The sequence below is a fragment of the Pelmatolapia mariae genome, linkage group LG8, assembly GCF_036321145.2.
Source record: "Pelmatolapia mariae isolate MD_Pm_ZW linkage group LG8, Pm_UMD_F_2, whole genome shotgun sequence".
NCBI classification, from domain to species: domain Eukaryota; kingdom Metazoa; phylum Chordata; class Actinopteri; order Cichliformes; family Cichlidae; genus Pelmatolapia; species Pelmatolapia mariae.
In genome coordinates, this window is record NC_086234.1 from 28,402,683 (window position 1) to 28,419,805 (window position 17,123).

The 17,123-nt window shown below is 40.8% G+C and overlaps 2 protein-coding genes across 8 annotated transcripts in view; both read right to left on the reverse strand.

Moving 5' to 3' along the window:
- tdrkh (tudor and KH domain containing) overlaps positions 1-10,857 on the reverse strand; it is a 38,729-nt gene extending 27,872 nt beyond the window's left edge. For 2 of the 4 annotated variants that reach the window (XM_063481734.1, XM_063481732.1), the window contains exons 1-8: positions 10,813-10,857; positions 8,882-9,042; positions 8,684-8,775; positions 4,069-4,270; positions 2,910-3,049; positions 2,495-2,810; positions 2,243-2,409; positions 1,428-1,603 (exon numbers count right to left, since the gene is read on the reverse strand). In XM_063481734.1, coding sequence (XP_063337804.1) covers positions 1,428-1,603; positions 2,243-2,409; positions 2,495-2,810; positions 2,910-3,049; positions 4,069-4,270; positions 8,684-8,775; positions 8,882-9,011 — 1,223 coding nt within the window. In that variant the 5' untranslated portion in view covers positions 9,012-9,042; positions 10,813-10,857. Of the gene's footprint in view, positions 1-1,427; positions 1,604-2,242; positions 2,410-2,494; positions 2,811-2,909; positions 3,050-4,068; positions 4,271-8,683; positions 8,776-8,881; positions 9,043-9,575; positions 9,593-10,812 lie in introns of those variants that run through there. The other 2 variants (XM_063481733.1, XM_063481735.1) reach the window with 2 other exon arrangements.
- A 4,471-nt stretch (positions 10,858-15,328) lies between these two features.
- The window catches only part of tmem94 (transmembrane protein 94), a 48,840-nt gene continuing 47,045 nt past the window's right edge, over positions 15,329-17,123 (reverse strand). For all 4 annotated transcript variants that reach the window (XM_063481739.1, XM_063481737.1, XM_063481738.1 and 1 more), the window contains one exon: positions 15,329-16,972. In XM_063481739.1, the coding sequence (XP_063337809.1) occupies positions 16,900-16,972 (73 nt within the window). In that variant the 3' untranslated portion in view covers positions 15,329-16,899. The remainder of the gene's footprint in view (positions 16,973-17,123) is intronic.

Here is a 17,123-nt window from a genome sequence, read left to right on the forward strand (position 1 = left end):
TTCGGGCAGGTAATGGCGGACATGCGATAGTTCGTGCTGACGTCTATTCCAAGGTAGGAAGTGTTATGAACAGCTGATCAGATCGTCAAAGCATGTTTCTGGAATATTATGTTTTTGTTGCTGCAAGTGCTTTTTTTGCAGTTTTTGCAAAGCTATATGTGGAAGGAAACGGTGACCTAGGGCAAGCTGATGGCATAAGATGTAAGTACAACTCCTCCGGTTTCATATGCAAAAAAAATTATTGCAGGTGGTTGCAGTTCTACAGGGATTTAAAAATAGTTACGCAAAACGGAGCGTGCCCGCTTTGACCGGTTTTAAAGGGTTAAGAAAAAATAAAGTAACATAGAGAAACAGTAGGTGTGCAGAAAAATAAATAAATAAATAAAATACTCCGGAGGAGTCACACAAAGCCTGCTTGGTTGGGGGATATAAATTTGATCTATTTATCCCAAATTTGGTAAAACTTGTCTTTCTGGATTCTAAGAGAGTACGTCAATTTTTCCATTCTAAAGATTTCAAGAATAGTTTCATACCAATCATCTAATGTTGGTGGGACTCGGTTCATCCACCTTCTTGTAATAGATTTTTTGCTAGCAGCTAGAAGAGCCTGCAGCAGCTTTATATCCGTCCTCCGTTCTAGAATTATAACATGACCCACGTATAAATTTACAAAGTCAAACGGTATCTGTACCTCAGTGTTTTATGAATCCCACTCCAGTACAGGTACAGCCTGGGACAGTCCCAAAACACGTGATAATGGTTTGCCTCCACTGAACCACACTGCCTCCAACACTCTGAATTCGTATTGCTAAATTTACCCTGGATTGGAATCTTAAAGTATCTTATGATATTTTTCCAGCAATGTTCTCTCCATTCTAATGAATTAGTGGAGGACCGCTGTAAGCAACATATTTCTTCCCAATCTTTTTCCAAAATGCTAATTCCAGCTTCACTCTCTCACTTTTCCTTTATATATAGAGTACTGTCTTTTTTGCATGGAGTAGTGCATTGTATAACCTTGAAATAGATGTATTTATAGTTGAACTATGGGCAAGTTTCAGGATTTTGAGAAAGTTTCATTCGACGTTAAATTTATAATTTTCCATTGTTTATTAAAGGAATCTCGCATTTGAAGGAACCAAAGGTTACTTTTTCACGTCTACTTAAGGAAAGAAGACGACTCAGTAAAAGAAAGAAACCAAAGAAACCAGACAATACTCCAAACAAATTACACCGCACAGTAATGTGTTTGGAGTCCAAACACACTAAAGGTTATGTATTTTTAAAATCTAAAAACTTGCTATGGATATCGCTAGCTGTCTTCACCACCATCACTCACTCCCACAGCTTTTCCCTCTCCTCAGCAACCAAATACTACTGTATATTAGTACAGTCACGTCTTCCTCTTTTACCCTGAATTCACCTACCTCATTCTGCGGAGGCTGCTCCTTGGGAGTTCCCCATTGTCCCCAAAGTCAACGTAATAAAGGTCCACCAGTCCAGAGCCTAGGACTCCCAGCACCCTTGCCCTGTTCCATGTGCAATGGTCTCTGTATGGAGCAGCCACAATGTCCCCTACAACAATGGTGTCCACTCGCTGATCCTACAGATCAGAAAACCAGATGAGTTCAAACACAAATCAGACACTGGGTTGCAGAAGGTGCTGCAGGGATAGAGGTGCCCCTATGGGCTCTGTGGGCTTATTGTTAACATACTTTTTATTCACACGCAGGATCTCAGATATGTTTCTATATCTACTCGATGAATAGTTGCAGGCCTGCTTCTTATCATCAGATCCTGGCTTTTAGCATTCTCTAAATCACATTTTAAATGCCATTACTACGAGTTACCCAGCTTTCTGAACTGTTGTAAGACCTGCAGCACATAATCAAGACTCTTAAAAAAAAGTCAGTTCTACCAGGGTAAAGAAAAAAAAAATACTGGCAACCGTCAGTATTACCTGTCAGCCTCCTGGTAGGCACACTGACGGCATCAATTTCAAAATCCTATATCACTGCATTCCCGAGTTATCGCTGAGAAATCAGTGATGGTAACAGATTCTAACTCATCCAAGACTTTTGTAGATCCACCTATAGTATCAATTTTAAAAAAGGAAAATACTTGGATCTTTGCAGTTTCAAGTGTATGGAAGTATATCGGAACTCTCAACTCTCATTCTGGCTTTGTCATAGGGACTCTTGTGGAACAAGAAAGACACAAGGAGGGCAAGATATGTCCTTACTGTAGAGTTTCCATTGTTGTAGAAGTGGTTCATCTCCTCTGTCAGTTTGTCCAGCTGAATGGATCGAACCCCCAGGATCTGAATCCAGAAGTGGTTTGGGTTCTCTGATGCAGAAACATACACCTCAAGGTGTTCGTCAGGCTGGAAGCTCAAGTCTGGGCTTGCAACTGGAACACACAGAGAAAATATGAAATTACTACACTTAAAGACACATTACATGGCTGTTCTGGGGTGACCGAAATCTGAACTCACTTTCAAACTTGGACACTTCAGAGAAGGTCTTAGTAGTTGTACTGCCCTCCTTCTTGCTGGCTGTTTTGATTTTTGACTCTCCCACCTGGTCAAAAAATGTTTCTGGTTCTCCTGTGGTCCCATTGGCAAAGACAAGCGCATTCTCCTCTATGTGGGAGAAGGGACTGTTGTTGTTCAAGTACAATAGAGGTTCAGTCTCTGTGCCGTTTGACTTCTGACTCACGACAATATGGCCACGTTTCTGGCGCCGGGCTGATGACTGTGAGATTGTTGTCCTCACCATCATGTCCTCGGTGACTTTTTCTAGAATCATATCCTTTGAACAGGTTTCAAAAATAGGAGTTAGATGTCCCCCCAACTAAAATTAAAGGACGTGGTACACACAGGAGATCCAAATCAAGGCACTGTGCGTTACCTGTGCCTTTTTCACCTCCTGCCTGGTCCCTGTAATCGTCACCATGCCCTTTGCTCGTACACCTTGCGCTGGCTCTTTGGAACACGCCACTTTGGCTCCTGTGGTTCGGGTGATCTGTTTCAAACTCTCTCCACCACGGCCTGCAATACACAGATAATCATGTTCTCCTAACAATTATTGCAAACAGGGGTGAGATAAAATGGGGACTTTTTTCTTAAACTGACATAAGGCTAAATGAATACTTATCACGGGGTTCGAATGTTAGCCATTAAAACCTCATACATAAAGATAAATGGTAAAAAATGGCCTGCATTTGTATAGCGCTTTACTCAGTCCCTAAGGACCCCAAAGCGCTTTACACTACATTCAGCCATTCACACACACATTCACACACTGGCAATGGCAAGCTACATTGTAGCCACAGCTGCCCTGGGGAGCACTGACAGAGGCGAGGCTGCCGGACACTGGCGCCACCGGGCCCTCTGACCACCACCAGTAGGCAAACATGGGGTTAGTATCTTGCCCAAGGATATTTGGCATGCAGCTAGGAGGCAGCCTGGGATCGAACCACCGACCTTCTGATTAGTGGCTGACCTGCTCTGCCACCTGAGCTACAGCCACCCCATATCGCTCACCACCCCAAGATAACTCATATAAACAGAAATATGATTAATGGTAAATTCAATTTTATTTATATAGCGCCAAATCACAACAACAGTAACCTCAAGGCACTTTATATTGTAAGGTAGACCCTACAATAATACATACAGAGAAATTCACTTCTCACACAAATTTAGTATAAGACTTTCTGGTCATGTTTACAAAGCTCACAGTGCAAAGAAGCCAAGGGACCATTTTCCCCATAAACTCTACACAAACAGTTTTTTGTTGTTGTTGTTTGTTTTTTTGCAATCCGAGAAGTTGCCCCCTGCTAATCAACAGAAAGAATGCAGGTTTAAGTAAGTTCTGCTTTGGCTTCATTTTCACAGCCAGAACCTACAGCTTTCTAACATTATTTATGAACTATAATAAAAGAGATACTCTGGCCTCCCTCCTGGCCAGCTGATCTGCTTGTCACTTACTGGAGCTTTTAGTTTTGAAAATGATGCCTGGTAATGAAAAAAAAAAAACAATTGACATGATCAAAGATTCAGTCTACCTATTATACGTCCAAAAGAGGTCTGTGGAACCTCCAAAATCTCTGAGACAAGTTCACATTCTGTGAGCAGGTTCTCCAGGACACAGCGGGCCAGTAAGACCTGCTCCTTAGAGCCCTGAAGCAGGAAACATACGGTCGTCTTACATTCATGATCTCCTGAATCTGACACGACCCTCACTTGAGCTCCAGACTTCTCAGTCACCTGAAAAGTTAGCATACAAAGAGAAAGAAAGACTAGCTCAATCTGTGAAACTAATTTAAGACCTGCTTGTAAAACTTGGAACTCCAAGATTCTCACTGCAATCTAGTTCATGCAATTGAGAAGTAACAATGGCATACTGAAAAATCTTATATAGGTATGCAGGGGTGAGGCATTAATTCAAGAGAGAATTTCCTCAGTGTAAATGTATTCAGCTGCATACACACAGGGACACTTAGACGTTATCATATCTTCATGGTACTAACAATCAGACTGAACTCTAAACTTGAGCTGGGAGGCAACTGAATACAGCTAAAATACAACTGAGTGAAAAAAATAACAATCCAGCTCACTTCAATACTTTTTCTAACACATTACGTAACTAAGAAATCAATCTAAGAATACATATTTACTGAATAGTATTTTAGGAAAATAAAAATTACATTAACAAAATAATTGTCCAATTCATGGTCACTGGGGGGCTGGAGCCTATCCCAGCTGCCTTAGGATGAGAGGCAGGGTTCACCCTGAACAGGTTGCCAGTCTCTCACAGAAAAACATTCACACCTATTAGCAATTTAGAATCATCAATTAACCACCCCCACTAATAATAATAATAATAATAATAATAACAAATTTTATTTATAAAGCGCCTTTCAAGACACCAAAGGACACTGTACAATAGGATAAAACACATAATAGAACAATGACACAATGAAGAACAATAAAACAAAAGCACAAGATAAAATTAACAAACAGTGGGTTCACAGTGAATATGCAGACTTGAACAGATGGGTTTTGAATTGAGATTTAAACTGGGGGAGAGAACCAATGTTTCTTACATCAGGAACTAGAGAGTTCTACAGCCTGGGAGCAGAGCAGCTAAAAGCTCTGCTTCCCATGGTGCTGAGGCGGAAGGAAGGCACAGAAAGCTGGATAGAAGAAGATCAAAGTGAGCGGGCAGAAAAAGTAGTGCTTAACAGGTCAGAAAGGTAAGGAGGTGCGAGGTTATGAATGGCCTTGAAGGTGAGCAGAAGAAGTTTGTATATAATCTGGAATTTCACTGGGAGCCAGTGAAGTTCCTGAAGAACAGGGGTGATGTAGGAGGGGGCTCTGGTGATACTGCAAGCAGCAGAGTTCTGAACCAGTTGAAGCTTATGGAGGGATTTTTGAGGGAGACCATGCAAGAGAGAGTTGCAGTAGTCAATGCGGGAGGTAACAAGACTGTGGACAAGAATGGACGTAGACTGGGTGGAAAGAAAAGGACGTAATCTGTTAATATTGCTTAGATGGAAATAGCCAGAACAGGTGAGATTATTGATGTGAGATTTATAGGAAAGTGAACTGTCTAGGATGACACCAAGGCTCTTAACCTGAGGAGAAGGGAAAACTGTGGAGTTATCGATAGTGAGTGAGAAATGGTTTGCCTTCAAAAGGTTAGATTTGGTGCCAATAAGGAGGATTTCAGTTTTATCCTCATTGAGCTTTAGAAAATTAGAGGACGGTGATGTCATCAGAGAGGGACCGGCGATCAGCATCGCAGAGCACGATGTCTGAGCGGCGCTGAGGAGAGTGAGCACAAGGAAAGCGGCGGGGCCAGACGGCATCACCGGCCGTCTGCTGCGGTGCTGTGCTGACCAGCTAGCAGTTGTGTTCACTTAGATTTTCAACGAGTCCCTGGCGAAGTCTGTGGTCCCCACATGCTTCAAGAGATCTACCATCATCCCTGTCCCCAAGAACAACAAGCCCTCATGCCCGAATGACTACCGGCCAGTTGCACTGACCTGAAGAAAACCTTCTCCTCTTCCATCCCAGACACCACAGATCCGCTCCAGTTTGCCTACCGACCTAACAGATCCACGGAGGACGCCATCGCCCACGTCCTGCACACCACCCTTAGCCACGCGAACAAGAAACAGGGTAACTATGTGAGAATGCTGTTTGTTGATTACAGCTCAGCGTCAACACAATAGTGCCCGGTAGACTGTTCACAAAGCTGAGGGATCTGGGACTCAACAGCCATCTGTGTGCATGGGTGCTGGACTTCCTCACTGGCAGAACTCAGGTGGTGAGGGTGGGTAGGTGCATCTCCGACAGCATCACCATCAGCACGGGAGTGCCACAGGGGTGTGTCCTCCCGCCACTGCTCTACTCCCTCTACACTTCAGACTGTGTGGCCACCCACAGTTCCAACACCATTGTGAAGTTCGCTGACGACACAATGGTGTTGGGCGCCATCTCCAACAATGATGAGGCGGCCTACATGGATGAAGTGAAGAATCTGGTATCGTGGTGCCAGGACAACCACCTCCAGCTCAATGACGGCAAGACCAAGGAGCTGGTGGTGGACTTAAGAAGGAGTCAGTACAGAGACTACAAGCCTATTATCATTAATGGAGCTCCAGTAGAGAGTGTGCAGTCCTTCAAGTATCTCGGTGTCCACATCTCCTCAGACCTGACATGGTCTGCCCACATTCAGGTCCAGACCAAAAAGGCTAGGCAGTGCCTCTACCACCTACGACAACTGAGGAAGTTCAGGGTCTCTCCAGTGATTCTCAGGACTTTCTATACAGGCACTGTGGAGAGCATCCTCACACAGAACATCACATACTGGTATGGAAACAGCTGTGTCAAGGATAAAAAAAACTCTCCAGAAAGTAATCCGTATGGCGGAACGCTGCGCAGGACTGCTCTCCCTTCCCACAGGACATTTACATCAGGAGATGCTGGACTAGAGCAACTCAGATTTTGAAGGACCCGTCCCATCCCAGCAACAAACTGTTCCCGCTTCTGAAATCAGGCAGGTGGTTCTCCACCATCCGAACAAAAACAGAAAGGCCAAAGAGGAGTTTTTATCCTCTTATATATTTATATTTACAATATTAACAATGGAATGGTTTAAAACAAAACATATCCATATGTTAGAATGGCCCAGTCAAAGTCCAGATCTAAATCCAATCCAGAATCTGTGGCAAGATCTGAAAACTGCTGTTCACAAACGCTGTCCATCTAATCTGACTGAGCTGGAGCTGTTTTGCAAAGAAGAATGGGCAAGGATTTCAGTCTGTAGATGTGCAAAGCTGGTAGAGACATACCGTAAAAGACTGGCAGCTGTAATTGCAGCAAAAGGTAGTTCTACAAAGTATTGACTCAGGGGGCTGAATAATTACGCACACCCCACTTTGCAGTAATTTATTTGTAAAAAATGTTTGGAATCATGTCTGATTTTTGTTCCACTTCTCACGTGTACACCACTTTGTATTGGTCTTTCACGTGGAATTCCAATAAAATTGATTCATGTTTGTGGCTGTAATGTGACAAAATGTGGGAAAGTTCAAGGGGGCCAAATACTTTTGCAAGCCACTGTATCTATGCTCTAGCTGCGCAAGCTTTCGCCTTCAATGCTCGGAGTTCATAGGTAAAACCAGAGAGCAGAGCGAGCGAAGGAAACAGAGTGAGTTTTTACAGGAGCCAGAGAATCAAGGACATTGAGTAAACAATTTTTATAATATAACAACAAATCATCAGGAGTAGAATAGAAGTCCGGAATCTGAATATTGTCCAGTCTGGTAGTGAGAATGTCCATACAATGTTCTTGATGTTGTGGAACGAGATGAGACGGTTTGGTTTGGTAGAAGAGCAGCTGAGAGTGAGGTTAAATGAAAGGAGGAAATGGTCAGTTATGGGAATTTCAGCAGCAGAAAGATTCAAAGGAGTAAGACCAGAACAGCAAATCAAGTCCAAGGTGTGTCCTTTGGAGTGAGTGGGAAAAGTCAATAAATTGTTTAAATTCAAAGCCCTCGAGACGGAAGGAAAAGTCTCTGGTGAGCAGAAGGTCATTATTATCTATATGAATATTGAAATCTCCCACCAAGATAACATTTGGGGAGAGAGATGAAGGATGGGCTAGTAGATTAGCAAAGTCACTGAGGAAGACAGGGTTAGGTTAGGTATACAGTAGCTATGATGGTTGGAATGGGTCCAGTCAGCTCACATGCAAGGCACTCTAGGGAGCTAAAGGTATCAACATTAACTGGCAGGACTTTCAAGTGCTGGCGAAAAATGATCGCGAGACCACCCCCACGACCTGAGCAGCGAGGTTTAGAAAAGTAAACAAACCCCGGAGGAGTAGATTCATTTAGCTGAGAAAAGTCATCAGGTTGTTGCCAGGTTTCAGTTAAACAGAAAAAGTCAGGCTTACTGCAGAGTACCAAGAGAGAACCCACACAAAGTCCCCAGCCAGTTGGTGGATTTGAACTCAAGACCTTCGTGCTGTGAGATAACAGTGCTAACCACCATGTTGCCACAAAATAAATGCATTCCAGTTATTTCCACTCATTTACAATAAATGTTCAACCAAATGGAACAAGCAACAAAGAAGCAGACAGTGAAAAGGTCTTCCTCTGAACAACTCACCATGTCTAAAAACTTGGCTTGGCATCGGTACATGTTCCTGTACACCTCTATAGGAAGCGTCATCTTGGACACCTCAGTGTTGGGACCCTGATCTGTTAATATCAATCATATACAGTAAGCTCATAATAAAATAAAATATAATAATTACAATACACAAATTAGGTTTGGAATGATACCTGTTCAATGAGAGATACTTACTGCTCTTGGTGCCGTTTATGTGGCGATAGATGATGTAGCCCAGAGTGGCCCCAACGGAAAGCCCTGCAGCCAGAGCCACTATTTTCCCAGAGCTCAAGCTGGTCTTATGACCTTCCTTCACTGCATCCATGACACCTCGTGCACCCTGCAGGATGCTTTACCTAAACACACACACGACACAAGTCTCCATCCATTGGTACTATCAGCCTTATTAATGATCTACTCCTCCTTCTTCCATCCATGTTGCCAGCTACAGTTTATAGAATGTTTTTATTTGGACACCTTATTGCTTCTCCCTGAGGATGACCCCTTATTGCAACACAGAAGCTGTGCCTCTCAAGAAGAGTCATCAGCACACATTGTGCCACATCTACTTTGAGCTAGGTAAACATTCATAAATAATATGATTAAGAGCAAAGATAATTTAAATATCAGTTATTTTTTATAAAGATATCTTTGTTTCAATTAACAATAAATAAAACATCAAAAAGAAAATTTAAACAAAAAAATATATATACTGTATCAGCTGTTGCTCAAATTCAAATTCAAAAGCCCAGGACCTTTGAATTAGTTAAGCAAAAGATTCAGGTCAGGCTACTACAAATATTCTTTTTGTTTTCTTAAGAGGTGGACTTTCTGATGGAAAGTCAACTTCATTTTGTGTTTACTTGCATTATCTTTGTCTAATATTTACATTTGTTTGATGATCTGAAACATTCAAGCGTGACAAGGAGGAAGGAAGGAAATCAGGAATGGGTCAAACACTTTTTTCTTCTTTTTACACCACTATGTATATACATACACAATGCAGTACTGAGGGTTTCTATTAAATTCAGATTTAGACAAAACTGTACTTTCAAATATGGATCATCTCATTCAAAAGATAAAAATGATTACATTGGTGTGGCTCCCAAAAATCAACTGCCTCAATGATGTTGCCTGTTGGAATAACCTCACAGGTACTTGACCAATTTGACCAAAAAATTTAAGACTTTATATAAGATAAAAATAAACCGAGGATCAGTAGAAAGAAAACATGGACATTGAGACAGAGGAGGAAATATAAATATATAAACATAAAATGTGATTTTTCCCATCTGAGACAATCTATACATATTTATGTGATGTGTGTATCAGAAACAATGGCTTGAAAAAGGAATGTGTACAATGAGCAATGTTTATTTGGATGGAGTGGTTTGTCATATGAAATTATTCAGAAAAGCGTTTTGAAAAGAGAGACTTTCTGGCAATACTTACAAATGAGAGAAAATATTTTTAAAGGCCAATTTATCATGGACAAGAACCAAGTGAGGGACTTTTTGGATCTTTATGAAGTCGCACATAAGGCAGCTGTCTTTCTGTTTTTATCCCAGTTTTCTTCCACTCTTTTCTTACATAGGCATGCAGTTATGATCAGTGCATTCATGGAAAATCAAATAATGACCCCGTCTGTTCTCGTTAAACAAAAATTTTAAGAACGACTAATCACTTTCATGACTCACACTATTGAGTGTAGGCTTCAACCCAGCTGCCTTCTAATGAGAATCGTACCTAAAAACCCATTGAATGCGGCATGTCTTCCTAAATATAACACGACGTGATAATTGCACCCTGCATGCATTTGCTCAGGGTGTATATATTTTGGGCATTTGATAGTTCTGTTTAGCAGCAGCTTACCACTTTAGGACAATAATATAGAACAAATATTAAATTTAGATTCGAATACTGCATGGAGTCTCCTCGGACCTGCTCATACAAGATAAGCTAGCTGCTGCTTTACATACAAGTTCAGCACTGACACAAGGTAACCAAACGCCACTAGCATGCTCAGATACATGATATCACAGCCTTTATATGTTTTCGACGCTAATACGATTTAGAATCAACGGCATTTTGGAAAGGGTTTCCATTCCCTTCCCACTCGACCTTACCTGTCGATTTGTTAACCTCCTAGGAGGAAGTTCTCAATAAACCGGAAACAATATTTAGTATTTAATTTTCGAATATTGAATTTTCTAATGTGCAGCAGCAAATTAGCTGTTAACACTGAAAAAAAAAACACTTTATAAATAATTTACTATGAAAAATCTATTAACCATAAACGTGATCATTTAAGTGAAACATTTTATTTTAAGTCGTCAACCGGAAGCCCACTTCTCGCTGTGCAAGCTGCGTGCAAGCTCTCTCTGCCCAGTGACTGTGAAGAAGAGGCGTTCCCCTCAGAATCAGACCTCAGCACCACCCGGTGGCAACAGACAGACATCACAGACAACCTGTGTGTCAACTCTTGTGCTGAATACATTCATTTGTTTTAATATTTGAGCAAATTTGTCGCAATTCCAATATTCAAACAAAATTTAAAAAGTACAACTGCTGACCATATTTTGTACTGTCAGTGAAACCAGGTGTTTTACTGAAAAAGGTACAGGCAAAACTTTAGTTTTCTAGAACCTTACCTGAAGGTTACAATTTGGAGAGCGTTCTAGGATTATTTCCTGAAGGTAAGTTTTGTAGAACCTTAAGAGAACTTGTTTAATCTGTTGATGTTATGGGAGAACCTCAGAGGACCTCCAGGGAATATTGCCTTCTATTAGTGCCTCAGAGAACATATTGCAACCACTACCACTGTCTGGAAACGTCAGTCATATTTAAGGGCATTAGCCTATAGTGATAGCTACAATAAACAAAAAAGATGTGATTTTTTTTTCAGATAAAATGTAAAACTGTACTAATACATATTTTTTAAATTGGGTGTAAAATTGGTGCAATATCATTCTTCTCTTAGGATGGAAAAGAGAGCTTTAAACAGACTGATGTTTTTCAGGTAAGTAGGCATAACAGGAGAGAGATGATACAGGAATATGAACATCCTTATAAATTATGTAATGCTGTAGGTGAACTCACTCACCAAAATATATAACGCATATAAAAAACTATAGCAGTAATATGCAACAAACACATTATGTAACAGTGTTATTCGTAAAAGAAATAAAAAAGCACACCACAATGTGTTTCACATAAAAAAAAATACATTGACACAACTATTTGTTTGACATTTGTTTTCAAGTACATTTTGGTGTTGATACTCACACACTGAGGTTATGAATGTACAATGTTTTGCAGCTCTTGATACTTTTTTCACTGGAACTAGCACAATCCCATTCGGATGAAAAAATATTTCACTAAACACATTATGGATAAATCAAAGCTGTCCACAGTTCCCTTTATTTTTCCTTTTTCCCAAACAGAAACCACCCTTTCTTTCAGGATAAACCTCAGTGATTAACCACATATTTGTTATTTCTCTATATGCAGCAGTTATATTTGTGTTGAAAATACCTCTGCAAATACAGGAAACAAATATTAAACAATTGTTTTAAATGTTTCCACCAGAAACTTGACTTAGAGGATGCGACACCGCAGGGACTTAATTTAGTTGTACTTGTTACAACAACAATAAAGATATTCTGATTCTATTCTCCCCATTCTCTCAACCTCTCAGCTGGTGCTTGGCTGGTTCCTCTTGGTCCACCTTATCCTCACGCTGCTGAATTTGTCCTGCCCTATCATCAAATGTGGAAAACAACATTTGATGATAATCACCTGTCACCTTGCAGGGGGGCACTTTTCAGTCTCTCCCGAATCTGGATTCAATCAGTAAATCAACCATGGCAGTTAACAAAAATAACAGCAAAAGTTATCAAAAGTTTATTAAACATCTGTTAACTTGCCAGATGAAAACAGAATTTTGACATGGACATACTTTATAAAATAAGAGAGAGAGGAAATGGGAAAACAAAATGGCACGTACATACAAAGATCTTTTTTGGTGGTGGTGGTGGTGGAGTTGGGGGGGGGGGGGGGGGGTCATTGACAGATGTGATATGCATTTAAGCTTTAAAACATTGCAATATCTAAAATGGCAACAATGAGCAGTTCATTCTGAAGCCAGATACAAGAACATCTTATAAGACATAAAGACCTAGATGACCTCTAATTAGCTGCTTTAAAAAATTCAGATCAAGCTGATGTTGTTGTACTCTGCCCTAAAAAGCTTCGAAATATATGGTATTTAGACAGATGCTTACTCTGGATGGCATTACCTTGGCCTCCAGTAACAATGAGAAATCTTAGTTTTTTGACCAAGACATGTCCTTCAGTGCATATAATACACAAATATGCAGGACTACCTTTTTGAAAAAATGCATTTTTATCTTTAAAATTAGAAATATCCTATTTCAGAGGGATGCTGGAAAATTTACTTTATGCATTTATTATCTCTAGGCTGGACTACTGTAATTCTTTATTATCAGGATGTTCTAAAAACTCCCTGAAAAACCTTCAGTTAATCCAAAATGCTGCAGCAAGAGTACTGACAGGGACTAGAAAGAGAGAGAGCATATTTTGCTCATACTGGCCTCTCTTCATTAGTTCCCTATTAAATTCAGAATAAAAATGTTAAAATCCTTCTCATCTTCTAATCAGAAGATGGTTCAATCCCTGGCTTCTCCAGTCTCCATGCTAAATATCCTTGGGCAAGATACTAACCCCAAGATGCTTTCCATCGGAGTATGGATGTGTGTGAATATTAGATAGAAAACACTTCCAGTGAAAAAGGGCTTGTATGAATTAGTGAATGAGGCATGTTGTATAAAGAGCTTTGATTGCTCAGAGAGCAGAAAAAAAGTGCTATATCAAAACCAGTCCTATTTACCATATACCGCTGTATATAATTTAAGTACAGCACACTTCCTGAGTCATCTGATGGTTTGCCAGAATCGTTTTGAGGCTGACTGAAGGTATTGTTCCATGGTCTCACTGAAATTCTCCCATAACACAGTTTTTGCATCAGCCACTGCTTGAACTGCACTCTGCTTGGTATGCCAGTACCTTTCAGCTGCCTTTGTTATCCTAGCCTGATAAGACTCTTTCAGTCTGACAGCTCTCTTTAGGTTGGGTGTCCACCACCTGGTTCTGGGATTACCACCACTACAGGCACCAACAACCTTCCAGCTGCAATTCCTTGCAGTAGCTTAGGCAAGGAAGTTGTGGAACATTCTCACTTGGACTCAATGACCCCAGCCTCTTTTGGAATGGAATAAAAGCCAGGGAAGGCTGGCAGGGGAGCTGGGATAATTCCTTAATCATGCTCTTCCTACTTCAGTAACAACAGGACCTGGAGGGAAAGGATAGATGAGCAGGAGACCCGATGGCTGGAAAGCTGTCTGGAGCAGAACACAGGTTTGTTGGTGTAATCATACTGTAAAATAATCAGTTCCCTGCAACACAGACTGTGTATGCACAGTGTTATTGCAGTGGAAGGCGGGCAGGTGCACCCTCAGATGGAGAAAATGACAACCATCACAGCCTGCACATGTCCCAAGACCCCCCCCCAAAAAAAAGAAAAGAAAAAAAAGAGATGAGGCGGTTTTGGGGCTGACTGGTTATTACCACTGGTTCGTTCTGAACTTGACCAGCCCCTAACTGACCTCTCTGAAAGGGTGTCCAAGATCTGCTACAGTGGATGGAGGAGTGCCAGGTGGCATTTGTGCAGGTTAAAAAGGTTCTCTGTGGGGAACCTGTGCTGCACACCCCTAACTTTTTCCTGTTAGAACGGGAAAGGTGGTACAATACTGTTGAAAAAGAGTTCTTGGCAATACAGTGGCTTCCTGAGATGCCCATTCACTTTCTGTTTGGATCACGTCCCACTGGCTCCAGTGTATGAAGCACGCCATTGCCTGGATCACCTGGGATTAGCTCTCCAGCCTTTTAAGTTCAAGGTGGCCCATAAGCCAGGGGCACAGATAATCGTGGCTGCTTTCTCCAGCTCGTGGGAAAATGGGTGGGGGGTGGGAGGTAGAACTGGCCAGATGGCTCTGCTTGCCTAAGTCGGGCAGTGGGGTATTTAGAGAGGATGGGTGGTGCAGCAGGCTCAGGGAGCAATGCTAAGGAGGCTGGCTGGTCAGCTGAAACTAATTCCCTAATCATTCTCTCTTCATTTAAGTAATGCTGGGACTGAGCTAAAATCCTGTGGGATTTCCACATACAGATGAACAAACTGGTGATAGCTAACCAGCCACAAATTGTAGTGGTAGACAAGTAGAGGAAGAAGGCTGTAGTAACATATTGATAAGTTTAGGAGGGTGAAGGCAACAGTGATACCTGTGGTAACAGGAGAACAATGGGCAGACGGGGAGATGATCACAGGTTGAAGGATAAATACCACCCACAGGGCGGTGTGTGTGATCTGTGCCCTTCACTGGACAATAGTGTAACTGCATGTCTTCTTTATTTATGTGATTGTCTGCAAGAGAATATAATCCTTATATTTTGCGTTACTCTGACAAAATGGACGAATAAGGAAAAAAAATGGATGAAACAATCTGTCAATATTACTTATTACAATGACAAATATTTACAAAATTCCAAAAACTTAGGACACACATGGAAGAAAGTGAGGTTTTTAATCACAACTACTGTGACAGCCAATGAATATTGCAAACTTTGCAACCTGCACATGCCATATGTGAATTCAACTTTATTCCCATACATATAAAAAATAAAAAACCCCAATATTATATATACACAATTTCAACTCAAAACAAGGGTTTTGGGGGGATTTTTACATTTTCTGAAAAACAATTTTAACTCTCGATCACTTACAGGGTTAACATGCCCCTGGCAAAATTTATTTTCAGAGTTCCTTATTATTGTTAAACAAATGCAAAATTACATTACAGCTATACACACACACACACACACACACACACACACACACACACACACACACACAGGTGTGTGCGTGTATAGCAAAATACAATTCAAATATTGCAGGCTGTTGAGGAACGTGTTCTCAACTAGTTGTATTCTGAAGATTTTCAGAGAACTTGACCTGTGACCTTAAGGTTAAGGCCACTGAGATTCAAACTCATTCGATATTTTTAGTAGATACACCCATGTATCAATTTAAAAAAAAAAAATCCTGTGTCGCTACATTCTCTAGTTATTACATTCCCAAACTTGGGTGTCCACATTGCTCCCCTGCCAGCCTGGCAGGTTGACGACAATACCCCATTAATCTTTTATGTCTCAGGGGTAAAAAAATGACTCATTGTCAGGTTGTATTGCATAATGTCTCTCTTCATGACACTAGACTTATTCTCTGTTACAAGCTCAACAACCTAAATAGTTCCTGTTCCTGTCCCTGTCAACTAACAAACTACTTAGTGCAGTAAATAAACCCAAACACATCAGCAAATATGAGAGAGAACCTGAGTGGCACTTCATGCTTTAGTTTCCTTTTTAACTCTAAATGGGAAAACCTCCTTTACAAAATAAATTAGCCATTTTTAATAAAAACACATTCAAGTGTGCATCTTACCTCCTCAAATGTTTTCACAAACAAAGTTTATTTGACTGTTTGTTTATGTATTTAGTGAAATAGAACTAAGTTCTTCAAAAGTACTCATGCCTATATTTAAAATTATTACAAACTTTGGGGCTCCATGGGTACCTTTTTTTCAGCCCAGTGTGTTTCCATTTGACTTGTTAAAAAAAAAAAAATCATCAAAGCTAGTCAGATGATATGCAACAATTCAATATGTCTCAGTGGATGTCACATTAAGATCCTCTGAAAGTGAAGTAGCATTTAGCGGAACGTTTCTGGAGTGGACCCCATTTAAAACGTTTCTCAGATGTAGAACAGATGTGAAGGAGATGAAGCAGGAGCTTCTTCAGAAATTATTCTTCGTGTCTTTCAAGAGTTCAGACAACAAACTACTTCTGACATCATTTAAATGTTTGTAATTAAATTGGATTCTTTGGAGTCTTTCTTTTCCCTGCCTTTTGTGTCATGAATCAACTGTTAAAAAACGGTCCCAGAAGCTCGAACAAATGTGTCAAACTGCCATCATGTCTGTTCGACTTTTGCTCCACCTGGCCGCAGTGCAGTTAGGCTTAAATTGGCTGCTACAGCATGTGCACCAATCTGGCTCCTGGTATTGCCACACCAACCGACTTCAGAACGGAGAGTTCATTCCAAGCTTTGTTTCAAACTGCAACTTCTGTCTCTTCTGGTACCGAACTCGCACCCTTTGAAAGGACACAGAGGACAAACCAGACCTTATAATCAACAAACACACAAAAAAACAATTTAGCAGCAATTCAATGCTCTGAGGAGTATAAGAGAAAAACAAAGACTGACCTGAAATCTAAAAAATTACTACTACTAATAATTAATTAA